The 15,954-nt window shown below is 48.3% G+C and overlaps 1 protein-coding gene across 1 annotated transcript in view; it reads left to right on the top strand.

Annotated features, from left to right (window-relative positions):
* Nucleotides 1-15,288, top strand: part of LOC144161796 (uncharacterized) — a 37,722-nt gene extending 22,434 nt beyond the window's left edge. Inside the window, exon 4 of the mRNA XM_077692394.1 lies at nucleotides 15,284-15,288. Within this exon, the coding sequence (XP_077548520.1) occupies nucleotides 15,284-15,288 (5 nt within the window). The remainder of the gene's footprint in view (nucleotides 1-15,283) is intronic.
* Nucleotides 15,289-15,954: the final 666 nt, after the last annotated feature.

The following is a 15,954-nucleotide window of genomic DNA, read 5'->3' as shown; positions in this document are numbered from 1 at the left end:
ATTCCACAAGCGTACCGGCTACAAACCATTGATTTTATTTATTAAACGAGTTATATGCAAAACATCCCCGTGGTTTAATGTAGCCGGCTTGTTCGGTTTATAGGGCTAAAATAAAAATGCAACGCCAGCTGGAGGAAGATTTGGTAACGGGCGAAACGAATGACATATGGTTTGCCTGACTGGGTCACGGTTAAAACTGTTGTTGATTCCTCTGTCATAGGAATCGGTAAAGCACGAAAGTGAAATGTGCAGCGAAATCTGCAGCTCGGCATGATTTGTGGGTCGGCGGCTGTCTTGTGGGTGGGCTTGGCAAGCGACATCCTGCTGGCGGGTCGCTTCGGCAAGGATGTACTGTCGTCATTTCCGTGACGAATATGACGTCAGTGAAATCTTGGTTTAACCCGGCATAAAACACTTTCGTGTTAAAATATATAACCCGAAAACGAACAACCCTAAGTATAACGTACTCCTTAGTACTAAAGGTTGCTTCCCCGCAAAGAGAACCTATGTGTAGGGGTACACCCTTTACAGGCCGCTTGCTTCGTTGTACTGGCGTCACTTCCGTGACGAATACGACGTAAGCAAAATCTTCGTGAATACCGTAACAAAACACTTTCGTGTTAAAAAAACAAAGGGGTGGTGTACCTATCACAAACAAAAAATTGTAACAAACGCACAACGAACGGCAGCAGTGGAAATAGCGCCCGTCTCATCGTTATTTGTCGGTGCGTTTATTGCTCAGGGACACAATTTGTTTCTAACCGTGCGTGCAACGAAACTATGTAGTGGGAAGGCCATGGTGATTTTATAGACATCTGGACACAAGCTGTATACAGGGTAGCGAAGTACCAGTGCTGGTTCAGCCGCTGGCTTATACACTGAAGCGAACATGGTTGTGCGGAAGTATGCAACTGCCGCATAGTAAAGCTTTATCGGCAACGTGGAGACAATAAAGCGAGCCCATATTGTGAAATCATCAATACCGGGCGCGCTTATGTATGCGTCCTTGTTAAGGGGAATGGGAATAAAATGATTGGAGAAGTTGGTATCTAGAGACTTTCTTTTCGTTATTTTTTTACCCGAAAACCCCCGTTCCGCAAAAATGATAGCTGTTGCAGTAGTTTTCCGGTGAAGAAGAATGCCGCCGCTGTAAGGTGTCCATAAAAATAAACGCATATGTATTCCGATGGGATTTCATCACTGGTCCTCACAGTGGCAGCCCGAAAAGCTACAACTATGCTATCTACGCTTTGTTTCCCCTGTTTCTGACATTGCACTCAACTGTACACTAAACAATATTTACAGATTAAACATGTCAGTATGCCAACAACACAGCTGATGAAGCATGCTAGGTGCCACCAGTCCATTACTAAAAGTGTGGTCAGGAGTTCAACCCTTGGTTGCCACTCAGGAACGCGGTCTTTTGGCCTCTGCAGTTCTTGGATTTTTGCGCGTAACGGGTGCAGTGCTGTACCTATGAAAACTTTTTTCTTATGCCGTAGGGCTATCTCTCGCAAGAAAAGCTTAGATGCATGGTCTCGTAAGCACTGTCGGGTTGGCCTCGCGTTGAGCGTGTTCCATTCGAAGTATCTTCAATTGCTTGAAAGTAAAAGCAAGTACTGCTGATTTTTCGACCGACAAATCGAATCCTCGTTCTGTGAGAAACTTGGACTCTTCATCAATTCCGCTTCACAATTTGGCTTGAATGACTTCCAATGACGCCCCGGGTGTCCAAAGGCAGGTGTCGTCAGTGTAAATGGAATCGTGAATGCCATGTGGGAGGCGTGGTGGTAACTGCGCCATTACTGCATTGAAAAGAGTGGGACTAAGAACGCTGCCTTGAGGAACCCCTTGGTTAACATTTTCTGATGTTTTCGCATTCTAAATCATAACAAAAATTCGCATGGCCTAAAGAAATTCGGATATAAAGCGGAGTGTCCTCCCAGGTATATCTAATAGCGCCTATTAAACGTGGACTTGGCTGGCCGTATCATAGGCACGCATTTCGTCTAGGAACGTGGCTACCGCAATGTTGCAGTTGGACTTTTCGTGTTCAACAAATGTCGCCAAGTCTGTGGTGCTATCCATGGTACATCGACCTATGCGGAAGCCCGATATTTTTCCTGGTAGCACATGTTGACTTTCGAGCCAATACATCACTCATTCATTGATCATTTTCTCAATCATTTTGGTTAAAATTGGTTGGTTAGTTGCCACTGACCATGAACATACCCAGGCAGGAGATTGGCCAAAAAGCTATCAGGACGTGACCTATATTATTTTGGGCGCCAAAATTAGAAAAAAATTACACAGCAGAAAATATTTTTAAGATTGCGAATGTGGAGTCAGAAACAAAAATCCTAAAAATGTGAACGCTTAGCTGACCACCAGGGAAACCGGCCTGTCGTCGCAACAGAAGAGTGAAGGACGGACACAACAACCCTATGGCAAACTTCTTGGGCGGAGACGCCTGGTGACAGAACAGTGAAAGTTGATAGCGGAAGGTGTAACCGCTTAAAAGTTGTCTCAAGACGCGTGCGTGGCATTGGGGAGAAGCTGCGGCAATTAAGAAGTTAATCAGTTGCGGGGTGCCATGGGTGGGCGTCGTCTTCAACTTCCAATGTCAGTTGTCATCATTATTGGGAAATCTAGCTGAGTGGGCATGTGTGGCTTGAGGAAGATGAGGATTTTGTTGACGAACGCCGCTGTCGTAGGACACCCTCGCTAAAGCAACGAAAAAAGGTTCACTGCAAACGTTGGTTTATAAAAAAAGGACCTACAAACTGGCCCCGAATGAAGGACAAAAAACAAATCGCGTACAGTACAGCCCAGTTTTTCAGAGAACTGTGTAAACAAGTACTCTGGAAGGTATTCGTAATAAAAAAAAACAATTTATTGGAACAGTTTCTAAGAAAGCACCACCATTAAAATGTGAGTTGGTACTAACCTGAAGCAAAAAAATTCACGAGCCAATGCGAAAAAATAATTGAACGACTAATATTCATTACCGTCATTTAAAAAGCTCAACATCAAGCAACGTGTTGTGTTTGCAATGGTCTTAAAATGACTGCATCACTGTACGAGAAGCACTGCTGTCCTTTTTAAACAATACAGGTCAGGTTGCAAGGGCGTTCCTGTCTTCGTTACAAATATGCAGGCCGGAGCGCGTGCTCGGTCGCCAGTTTCTGAAAGTGCATCCCCCGTTTGCTTGCGTGTTGCTAGCCCGTAATCGCCAATATTTGTTGGCCCAGGACGTGTCTGATCACGGGCTTCCCACTTCTCCGGAACTCGAACATCTCAGGTTTCATTGGAAAAGAAGCCTCTGCGAAACTGGCTTGTGCGAAGTTTCGCTGACCTCGTTTCGTTGTGGTGCTCCCCCACTTAATCAGTACCTACATCGGGCAGGTCTAACTACCTCACCCTTGTGCCACATCTGCCATGAAATTGAATCAGATGAACATTTCTTCCTTTTTGGCCGCCGATTCTCTCATCATCGAAGAAGGCTGCTGGAGGCTCGCCTGCGCCGTCTTGTACTGCCGTTAACTTTGCCAGTGATTTTGTTTTTAGGAGGCATGAAGCTAGGCCACTGCCATGGGGATGTGTGTCACGCCATCCATTCCTTAATTTCAGAGACGGCTCGTTTTCCGTACTCAAACGATTCCGATCAGGCTTTCTCGTTCCTCTTTCTTTTTCTATAAATTCTTTCATCGACTGTATGGTTTTGCCTTATCCGGTTCTTCTTATTAAAAATTTTTGCCAATCTCCTGAGTGGGTATGCGCCATTTTATGGACCTCCACCACCACCACCATGTCCGGAGGCGAGTGCTGGCGAGTTCGGATTCATCAGTCCTATTAACCAGACTTACTGTTACATCCTTTCCCCTATAATACTCTCTCCTGGTCGACCCTTCGTCCTCGGCTTATAAATGTACCACTACAGTACTGATAATACCATCATCCCCACCACTAATAGTACTGATGATGACGATGGCGGCCTGCACGAAATGACGCATACCATCTCTCGGAGACTGGCCAAGAGGATTTAGCTTTATCCATAGAAAAAAATGAAGGAGGCTCACCCTAACGCCTAAGACTTGAAGGTAGCGAAGCTGTATACAACAGTAGCTCCTCTTTTTCGCCTCACGGCGTTGTTTAAACGTCACCGCTGTGCGAGTGACCACAGCTCGAAGTTCGTCCTACTCCCTCGCACATGGCCCTGCGCGCACGTCGCCTTCCTTCGTCGCGCGCACTCATCGCTGCGGCGGCGGCGTCGCCGCCTTCCTCCGCAATGTGGCGGCACGGGTCCGGCGCCCTTCCCCGTTCCCTCCTCGGCTATCTCTCCCCGCCAGCGGGCGCTGCTCCATTCCGGGCGCTTGCGGAAGGGGGTGTGGTTTGACCTTTAGCTTTCAAGGTCAAAACTGGTCTCCCCGGGAATACCGCCGGAGGTAGTGTACTGTAGCTTTCGCTACAAAATGAAATATATAGGCACAATCAAGCCATAATAGTGAAGAAAAAAAAGAGAAGCTCAGTAGCACGCCTGAGAAAATCAGATAAAAATGGCCGATGATTACTCTTCCGATTACTTTGCATTCCCTTGATGATTCTCGGGATACGATTTTAGGATGCTCTTTATTAACAGTTGGCGCGGTAAAAGAAAAAAAAAGGATGAATTTGGGCAGGCACGAATGATAAAGAAACGTGGGTGCGCACGGCAGGCACGTAGCCAGTTGAGGGTTTGTATTGCTGGGCAACCACCACAACAAATGGGCCGTGAAATTAGCCCCATGAGAATTCGAGCACAGATGCAACGACGAGGAGGATGATGATGATGATGATGAGCAAGTCGACGATGATAAGAATAACTTTAAAGATGGCGATGACGGGCGTCGGGAACGGCTAAAGCAGGATTTCAGCCCCCCCAAAAAAGCCGGGACTCGTAAAGGGCACACAAGGCGACGGCGCAATGATTTATGGTCCGAAGCGGACATTCAGCGAAAGAGCGATTCGCAGAAGACAAAGAGGACTGAGGCCACGGGGCGCCCAGAGCGTGGGCAGCTCGTGCGGTGGGCAGCTCGTGCGGGGTCGCTCGGCGGCCGACAGCGGCCTGACGGATCAGCGGCCCGCGGTTCGCATCCCCTCGCAGCCTCGGGACCGGGGGCACCTCCATCTTCGCCTCAAACGAGTGAGTACAGCCGTGGGGCAGACGGAATGGACGCCTCCCCGGCTGTCTCGAGCCTTGCCCTCCGAGCGGGTCCCACCTCGCGCGCTGCTTCGCTGTGGATCTGGTTCTAAAGCTGGGCCACAGGGCACAACGGTGTCAGTAAACCAGAGCAGAGCAGGGATTTGAGTTGTCTAGACAGAAACTTCTCGCCGCCTCCCCCCTTACACCCCTCTACCGAAGCGCGTTCCGGAGATTAAGCATAGCGAATGTACACCGTAAAGACAGAATGCCTAAGGAAGTGGATATATTGCCTCCAGCCGGCACTTTAGACGGTAGGGATAATCTGCCGGCAGTGCCTTTTGACTGGTTGTTCAGGATTGTTTCATTGTGACCGGTACGTCTGCCTCTGCAGGGTGCGGAGTCAACGGTGGTTAACTGCTTGCTCAAAGCAGGGCAGTGGTGTCTAATGACATCTACCAGCACGCATTTGCTGTACGTTGTTTAGACAGGCAATAAAAGAAGTAAGCGTGGCATAGTGGTCGCGCGTCATGTTTCGGTAAGCGAAGCGGCTCGTTCGATCCCACCTTATTCCATATTTCGTTTTTTAAGAGCGAATGCACTTTATAAGCGACCCCAAACCATCCACCGCCGGCGGCGGCGGCGGCGGCGGCGGCGTCCGCAGTGCTCCTCTATATTTAAAAAACAGCATCCGGCGCCAGGTTTCGATCCGAGGACTTTGCGGCCGCAGCGCGACGCTCTACCGACCAAGCCACAGACGCGACGCTGATATCAGTGTTAGTGACGCGCCTTATATCTTTAACGCATTCAAACTACGTCGTCAGCGGCGTGCGTTGGCGACTCAGCGGCGTTATAGCGGCTTGATAACTGCGTGGTGTACACGTGATACTACAAACCCGATGGAAGAGATGGAAGAGAAGGCGGCGAGGCGGTGGGCTGCGGGGGCCGAGCGCAAGCGCCGCAAGCGGGCCGACAACCGTGCATTCGCACTTTCACATTCTCCCCCTCGGGGAAATGCGGGGGAATTTTTTTCGGCATTCCGTCTTTATATATTGCTCAGGTAGTGTCTATTGTCACGGCAACCGCGAGAATTACCGTCAAAAATTTCTCACGGCAGTCTCGTCTCATAGGGTAAGAACGCTATTCAGAGATTATATGGTATAAATACTCCCTAAAAAAGCCGTGTTTGCAGTGTTCCACTGGGACATTCTCCAGCGGATACTAAAGAAAGAAGTGCCGGTATCTCCGTGCGGAATACGTTTCCTTACAACGCGTAATGATGGAGGCATGCCACTTGACATGTTTATGGCCCTGAGCCTGCACAGTCTCTGGAAACCTCGTGTGGCCCTGCGACATGCAGACCCGGATGCACGACCGGCAAGGGAATAGTTTATTGAAAGCATTGCTTATATCAGAGATGTAACGAAAATATAAGACGTGCAACCTGACTGGGCTAACATATTGAATGAACTAGTTAACCTGAAACGCTTTTAACACGCGCAACTGTAGGAGCGGGAGGGGCTTTATCATTATGTTGTGTTGAGGCATGTGTCATTGTTTGAAGGGTTTTTTTACCATTATGTATAGTGTTGAGGCATGCGTCATTGTTTTGTTTTTGGTAGTGTCTATTATCCCGGCAACCAGGCGAATTACCGTCAGAAATTTCTTACGGCAGTCGCTTCTTATTGGCTAAACACGCTGCGCGGAGATTCAATCTGATAAATACCCCTTTAAAAAGCGGTGTCTGCTGCTGCTCCTGTAACGCTGTGGTATAGTGCTCGGTTTTAAACTGGAAGGCTCAGGTTCGAGTCCGACGTTGCGATGATTTTTTTTTTTTTTTTAGCTTTCGGATTTTTTGGTCATTGGGATTTTGTTAGTGCTTTTGTTACTCTGGTTTTTACTATATGAAGAGATCGAAGCACAAGAATTCTAGAATTAGTTGAATTCTATTTAACACAGGTTGTGTTCTGTGTCGTTGGGCTGGGTTAGATTAGGTTTGTTGCAGTTTGGCGGGGTTTGGGCAGGTTATGACGCGTTCGGTTAGGTTACGTAAGGTTCGGTCAGGTTGTTACGTTAGGTTACGTTGGGACGTAATATTATTCGCAAATTCTGCCATGAGATTAGACGCAGCCTTTGTTTTTTGTTCACTGTACCAAGCCGGGAATAAAAAGGGCGTGACTATTCTGCCGGCAGCCGGGAGAAATGCGTTTTCGAAATTCTCCCGGCAGTCGAATCTCATTGGCTGATGAAGTGACGTCAAAAGTGCCGGGTAAATTAAACTTTTCGTATTCTGCCGGCAGCCGGGAGAAATACGTTTTCGAAAAACGCAAGAAAACTTACCTAACCTGACCTGACCTGACCTGACCTGACCTGACCTGACCTGACCTAACCTAACCTAACCTAACCTAACCTAACCTAACCTAACTACTCGTTTTCTTGCTGCCTCGATGGTCCGAGCTTCGCGTTTCCAAAGCTACACACAGTTTTCTACGCTGTACCTGGAAACTCTTTCATCCAACTGCGCGAACGTTGCGAACTTCTCACCGACAGCGAGGGGTCGGCTAGCAGAAATTTCCGTGGCAGCATTGCTCGTCTCTCGCAGTGGTGACGATCGCGTAGCTCCCGATTCAGGGAGCGACTCAAAGCTAATTTCATCCATGGCTAAAACCACTAACACTGCCTTAAACAATCTTCGCCCCAATTTGATGAGCCATGTGTCCCGCCGACCATGCCAATGAGAACTTGTTGCCCGTGTGGAGTACGCCAATATTACGCGCGACGTCACGCGTTTGTCACGTGACTTCATCAGCCAATGAGATTCGACTGCCGGGAGAATTTCCAAAACGAATTTCTCCCGGCGGCCGGCAGACTAGCCACTCCCTAATAAAAACCCTGTAGCGCTGTGGTATAGCACTTGGTTTTAAACGAGAATGCTCAGGTTCGAGTACAACATTGCGATGTTTTTTTTTAGCTTTCGAAATTGTTCGGTCATCGTGATTTAATGCTTTTTTTACTTTGCGTTTTACTATTTCAAGAGATCGACGCACAGGACTTGTAGAATGGGTTGAATTACGTTTATTATAGGTTGTGTTTGTGTCGTTGGAGTTGGTTAGACTAGGTTTGATGTGGTTTGGCTGGATTTCGTAGGTTATGACGCGTTGGGTTGGTTCCGTTAGGCTCGGTGACGTCATGTTATGTTAGGTTACGTTGAGACGTAATATTATTCAACAAATTTTAGGCCAGCCAGCTTTTATTCAAACTGCCGTGAGAATTTCCCGAAGGTAATTCTCACGGCTGCTATGTGATTAGACGCAGCCTATTGCTTATTTGAGGCTTGCCTGTGTGTTGGGGTGGGGTAGGACCTGCCTTTACGGGTTGCTTTGGTTTAGGGTTGATTAGGTTAGGCTATGACCTGTTGTTCTATGTTAGGATAGGATAATACTGGTTAGGTTAGTTGTTTTCTTGAAATACATATGCGACAAAAGCAGCTTGTCGAACCGTAAAGCATGGCGGTTCGGTTACGGTTCAGGTTCGGATGAAATCATTTAGCCCCGTTTCAGTTCCGATTTGACTAAATCACGCACTGAACTGGTTCGGTGAGTGGAATTATACGCCTCAGTGGCTAAGGCGTTGCGCTGCTGAGCACGAGGTCGCGGGTTCGTTTCCCGGCCGCGGCGGCCGCTTTTCTGATGGAGGCGAAAAGCAAAAACGCCCGTGTGTACGAGATTTCGGCGCACGTTAAAGATCCCCAGGTGGTCAAAATTAATCCGGAGCCCTCCACTACGGCGCGCCTCATCGCCTGCGTCGCGTCGGCGCGTTAAACCCTACAATCAATCAATCAATCAATCAATCAATTATACGCGAAGCGCTGAACGAAATTCGCCGTGTAATGCGACCATTACATAAATTAAAATTCTAGTTATTCGAAATACTGCTTTTCTTCATTAAATTAGGGAAGTTTTAAATTCAACTGTATGAAATCAGGCCATATTTTAAATAATATACAAGTTAGTTTGCCGTTGAGCCGTTATGTTTTTGGGAATGCGTATAGCCACCCCTAAGAAACGTGAGTACGAAATATTTCTACTGTTTCCTATTTTTTCACTAAAATCGCAATCCAATAGAATCGCCCATGACGCTTACCGCTAAACCACTAGGGATAGGCCTACGTATACCGGCCCGTCACCTCAGTACATTAGCAGGTGGCTTGTAGGTGATATGTTTAAATACCAGCGGTATGCTTTTCCATGAATCCTAGCATGAATTCTACCATAAAAAACAAACAAACCCTACTACAGCTTCGTTAATGCTGCCTATGAGTTCTGCTTTCTTGTCACCCAGGATAATTTGTTCGCATTCACCTTCTGGAAGGTGCAAGCCAAAATTTGTTATACTGAGGAACAAGTTCAAAACGGCAATAGCTACTGTACGGTATCACTCCGCCTAAGCAACGTACCCGGATGTCAACTGGCACGCGCGGTTTGAAAGATTGCTATGAATGCGTGATATTGTCTGTATTTTTCCGCGTAGTTTTTCCGTCGTCGCTGCAGTAGTTTATAAGCATATTAAGTCTAAAAAATCATGAAAATGGCTCTGAGGTGTCGGCGTAACGCCAGACAGTTACCGGCCTCTGTCCCCCCTCCCCCCCTTCCCAACAACCACTTCATCATCATCATCATCATGTGTAAAAGATTCCCAGTAATGCACTACTTCCTCCGGACGGAGTGACATCCGGCTGCGGTGATGAGGCACAGCGCCAACTACCGTTATACCAGAGTCCTTCAATGCTAAAGCATTGAAGGACTCTGGTTATACTTATACTTGAAAAGCATGGACTCGCCGTGGTTAAGGAAGACTAGAAGACTAACGATGAAATACAGAAAGAACAGTGGCAAATCCAAAACAGCCAAGATAACCGAAAAAGACGCAAGGCAGATAGAAACGAATAAATCGGGAGAAAAAAAATGGAAGCTGAAATGTCATTAAAGATGCACAGGGCTGAGAAATTAGACATCAGAACGGAAAATTTCTACGATATTTCCGAAGGAATTGCTTTTCTTTTTGAGGCTAGAGCAGGGTGCTTGCGAACTAGGACCTTTGTGGGGAAGTATTCACAAAATGACGAAGTATGCGTGGTCTGCGGAAAGGAAACAAGCTATGCGGCACATAGTGTTAGAAATACGAGGGTATCCTTCCAAATCTACATGACGGAAATATTCGGCTTCCAGAAACCCTAGGATTTAAGGGTGGCACAGACGAAGTTAACCTCAAGAATGTCGAGGCGACGAAAAGATTAGAATGCTGGTGGACGAAAAGCAGCGGGGAATACTGGCTAGGACAGTTACCACCTGTATCAGGAAAAAAATATTTTGTGCCTGATAAGTTGTTCGTGCCTGCCCTAAGCAGCGCTAGTATTAAAGCAAGGGTATAAAGCACAGCTATATTAGTCCTTTTTGGTAAGATGACACGTTATCACTCTGCTACAAAGTGGAAACCAATAGCAATCATCATCATCATCATTGTTGCCGTTCTTAAGTTGTACCCAAGTATAGAAGTAAGGTTATGTTCATACTGCCGAAGTAACAGCCATTTCGTGAGCTATGGACGTAAAAAACAGCGTTTCATGCAATTAGGTTGGCTGAGACGTCAAATGACGTCATTATTTAAAGATATTACGACAGTTGCTACAACAGTCTGAACCTGGCCTAAGCCATAGTTAACGCTGTCACTGCATCAATTCTATTATCAGCAGAATAAATTTTCAGATAATTATCACGGATCTGTGGACCACTATGAAAACGCCTTCGTTTCTTCCGTTAAGAGTGAACCGCATGGCGCGTTATTGCACGCGATTCGAGAGCGTTGGTGTTGCGCATGCGATCTTTTGACGCCCGCGTCGACGATTCCGCGGGCCCGGCAGCTTCTATCTCGCTCAGAAAATGACGCGCGTCGCTCGCGGTAGTGGGAGGAGCCTGACGACTTGCGCTAATGCGGAGGCGTGCGCCTAATGGCGGCAGTTTCGAAGCGCTCGGGACAGCCGGCTTGCTCCGCCAGAGATGTTTAGGCTTACCACCCCGGCACATATTGCATGGGTGCGGATAATGTTTTATAGTACCGTTTTCGCCCACATTATAGGCTTCTTTACCGCACAAGCAACTTGGTGCACGCCTTGAGCGGCATTTTAGAAAACGCTCGAGCTCCCAACACCACTTCGTGGTCGAAGCAGCCAGCATGTTTCCGCCGCCTGCCGCGCAGCGTGCGTGTGGCTGGCTCCGCGGCAGCGGGCTGTGGCGTGCTGGGCGCGTTTTGGCGAGCAGAAAACGCTCCATGCTGTTCACGCTTTACGCTGCGCAGATGAGACTATGCGATTACAAGCTGAAACTGTAGTATGAGGCGTGAAACACGAGATGCAACTTTTTTGGGGAGTAGCTCTTTAATTGGTCTACGTGAGTACTCCCCCTCCGGAACATGCAGTAGCAGTATAGCCGCGAGTATAGCAGCCAGTAAAAGCGCATCTACGAAAAAGAGCAGCGCTGAAAGAGGTAAAACCGCAGAACAAACAGAAAGGACGAGCGCTGGGCAAATGAGACACAGCGGGACCGGCCTGCCCTTCTTCATGCGTCCTTAAGTGCTGTATTTTTTTCTTCCAAGACAAAATGCACAGTGCCTGCACTGTAAAGCATAAAGTGCCTATTACGCTAACAGCTTCCTTTGCTATATCTAATACCATTGTTTGGATCAATTAAAGATTACAGCCGTTCCACTCAATGTGGAAGCTGTCGGTAGTGCAGAGCAGTGATTCGCCATAACGGGCTGTACGGCCGTTATCCGCTCACTGTTACCACCCCAATGACTTCAAACTTCCCGCCTTCGCAGTGCTCGCGCGCCCCCTGCGTGAAACTGCGGCAGCGGGAGTTCTGTGTTTTTGTGCTTGCTTTAATTTCGTATGCTGGAGCTGTTTTGCGTCATTTCGTACGCGCCATTCTTTTCTTGCACGGTTGGAGTCTTTCTGCGGCATTTCGAACACGCCATTTTCTACTTACGGTGTTGCTTTTTTCGCTTACTATAGTAAAAACCATCATACCCCATGAGCGTTCCTAACTAAATGAACGCGGGCGCTGCCGATTAGTAACGGATATTTTGCCTCAAATGTACCTATAGGTTTATTTGCGCTAAACAACAGGGACATGTTGGACAAGCGCCAGCGGTTCACGAGTTGCGACCGCTTATGACTATATAAACCGCTTGGCTTCTGAAGCCACTGGATTACGCCGCGACGACAGCGTTACCACGGGACGCCCTGTTGCTCTGCATCGGTCCAGCGAGCGAGCTACGACGACCAGGCGAGCGCCTAAAGTGCTCTGCAGTTAAAAAGCGCAACCTTGTCCTCTCTACACGTCATGAAAAACTCAAAATTGAGGCACCGCGGCGCTCACGGTCTTCACAGTGATGACATGTTTGATTCTAAAAGTTCGGACAAAGGAAGGAAAACGTCCAGAAAAATCTACCTCTTGGTATTTCAAGAACTTTGGGCGCAATAATTTAGAGCTAATGTAACATAGCGAGAAGGGAATTCTCTTCTGTTTTCCCGTGGGAACGCACTTCGCAGAAACTGTTAACGCGTTTGATGCCCCTTAGACAGTCCTGTGCTATGAATCACGCCGTTGCGAGGACTCGACATCTCGACACAGACGTTTTAGTTTTCCGTGTACATCAGAAGAATTAGCAGCGGCACAGCCCGGCTGTGCAATGATATACGTAACGTGTGGTATGAGGTTCAGCTGGTTATTCTTAGGTTTCCTTGTTGCATGGAGGACAGAATACTCAGGAGAGGCACCTAGCATCCCAATCCATTTCGAAAAGTGTGAAGAAAGTGACGCCATTTTTCTTGAGCCCATAGACAGTGTTGCCTAGTTTTTTACGGCTGTGGCAGCTAAACCTGGCAAAATGCCACGGACAATTTTTTACGGCGCTTTGACTGAGGCTTCCTCGCTACGTTGGCAACACAGCGCGGCATGCGCTGAGGCGTCGTCGCCCTCTGCAATCTGTGGAATACAGCTGATTTCGCAGTGTTTCTTCTACTGCCATTTCCTATGCGGTTTAATGTTCCTTCGAAGGCAACATCCGATGGTTAATAATTGGCGTGGTCGGTAAGCATAGTTGCCGTTGTCTTGTGGCGATATCTCGTGGATTCGCGCTCCATCCTTATCGGTCTGCCGGGGAAAAGGTGCACGTTGGCAGATTCGGCAGCGTCGGCCCCCTTTCTGCGGACATTTGCTTCAGTTGGGAATCTATTCTCAACGAACACAAGGCAAAGGAGGCTAACACGTAGTGCTTTTGTTTTGATGGACAAATAGCGCCTGGAAGAATTTACTTACGTGTGAAAAGTGATGCCCAATGGGCGCAACCACGAGTGCGACCAGCAACCCGGCATGCAACAGTGAGACATCTTGCAAATCACTCCAGCCGCTTATTCACGTGAAGTGAGATTAGACAGTTGTAGTTTCACGAGTGTACAGAGTTCACAAACGCAAACGTGAAAAGCGCACGTAGTCCAAGCGCATGTAGTTTGCAACTTGTACGCGACGCACGCCGCGTGTAGGGTGCTGGAAGCCTAGCGCCATCTACGAACAGACACTGCAGTAGCCACTCAAGATCCCGCGAGACTGTTGCTATGACGACGACGAATGCTGCTTCTCCAGGCTTAAGAGCTGAAAAACCGTTATTCTATCTCAAAAACGAAGACCGTTTTTAGATTGAAACTTTGTGTGAGGGTTAGAACTGGCAAACAGAAGGCGAAATCAACAAATCAACAGCTTAGAACATGACATCGCACCGAGAAATTAGCGACTAAGCTGTTTTCGCTTAGAAGCAGGAGGGCAGGGTGCCGCCATGTTGGTCAAATCAAACCGGAAACAGCAGAGGAAAGTGGGAAAAAGTGAGGGCTCAATGGGCTCATGGACATAGTGGGTGTGGCTTCACAACCGTGACGTCAGGGCCTCTCTTAACCTTTTCTTTCCTTCTTGCCTTGTTGTCTATAGGATTAGCTGATTATCATGCTTACTGCTGCTAAAACGATTTTCAATCCAATCCAATCCAATCCAATTTAATCCAATCCAATCCAATACAATACAATTCAATCCAATTCAATCTAATCCAATCCAATCGTGGCGGCGGTGGCTCCGGCGCGCCAGCTGTGCGCCATGAGACGTCACTGCTGCTCGGGTATGCGCAGCACGGCTCTCTAGCAACCACGCGAAGCTACTCAACTTCGGCCAGTGTAGCTCACGCTACAAAAACGCCGTTGGAGGGGGGGGGGGGGGGATAGGCGGCCATCGAACTCGCATACTTCTGGTCAGCAGCCATCAACGGCTTAGCAGCTCCTGCGGATCACACTTGCCTAATATTTAGACTGTCCTGGTGAGCGAACTTTTATGAAAATGATTGATTGCAACTACTATGCGCACTTCAGGTGTGGGACCTCGCCATTGAGCAGCGGAGCACTCTTGCAGCCTGATGGCTCCTGCGCAGTCGCAACGAGGGAAGGACAAAGCAGATGCCGCGATTGGCATTGACCGCGCACTACCAAGAGCGGATGGTCGAATTGTTTATTCGTGAACCGGTGCCCGTTATTTCTTTGTTTAAAGGTTCAATTCCCGTTCAGGTTCAGCGATCTCAAACAATAACGGTTCGGGTTCAGGTTCAGTTCCGGCAAAAATACGGGTTCGGATCCAGTTTTCGTTTCGTGTTTGGTCGGGGCTGGTCGCCCTGAAATAAAACATGCACAAAAAGAAAAATGCATCTGTAGAAGATAGTAAAATTCCGACTACCGGCAAAGAATGCCCGCAGGATGGTCACGTAATTGCGATGAGCCAATGGTGGCGCAGTGCAGGTAACATTCCGCGTAGCCTACATTGCCGGCGGCCGGCACAATAAAGGGTCCTTATTCCTAGAGTGGGAATTTGGTAACGTGACCCTTGTGACCAATGTCCCTATGCCTGCGCTCACTCGCGGAAGTCTTTTCTTTCGTTCTTTTCAGTTGCTAGGCCTACTTTGTTAACCACATTGCTTGGCTTGCTTTTGTGCTTGCCTCGGGCTTTGCAGGGTAGTGACTTTTGAACCGGGGCTCGGCAAGTCAAGGCCATAGCCATGCCCGAGGAAGAGGAGGATGGAGAAAAGAAAGAAAAGGGCAAGAAGGACAAAAAGAACCAAAACGACAAGGACAAGAGTTCCAAGACTCCCAAAGACAAGACTCCCAAGGACAAGAGTCCCCCGGAGAAGAGTCCTAAGGTGGAAAGTCCCAAGGTGAAAAGCCCGAAGAGCAAAGGGTCCGATAGGGCGTCCACCAAAGGCTCCGTCAAGAGTTCCGCGAAGAGTTCAGGTGCAGCGTCACCAGCGTTCGAGAAGGATTCAGTCCAATCCTCGAAGTCAAAGGCTGAGAAATCTGAGGGCTCTGTCGAAGCCCCAAAGAAATCCAAGATGGGTCCATACAAGGCGCCTGCTCCATCGGAGAGCATGGTCAAGGCAATGGCCTCACAGGGTCCAGTTTTCGCGGAACGCTTTTACAACGATGATTACAAGGACGCGGATGAGAACCGCAACTACGTCGAGGTTCAGGTGTTTCACAGGACGCCTTCCGGAACCATCATCTCGCGTGAGCCCGGTGGTAGTGAAGGCGGAGCACAGCGGACGCAATCCTACTACGTGGACGTACCACCAGTTCACGTGAGCTCCCGCCCGGCCTACGATGACTACTACGAAGAGCGGCCCCTGTC

Source organism: Haemaphysalis longicornis, unplaced genomic scaffold, assembly GCF_048455015.1.
Source record: "Haemaphysalis longicornis isolate Haplotype H1 unplaced genomic scaffold, Haemaphysalis longicornis Haplotype H1 scaffold_12, whole genome shotgun sequence".
NCBI lineage: Eukaryota > Metazoa > Arthropoda > Arachnida > Ixodida > Ixodidae > Haemaphysalis > Haemaphysalis longicornis.
Note: the sequence above shows the minus strand (reverse complement) of the source record. Positions and strands in the feature narration are given on the sequence as shown.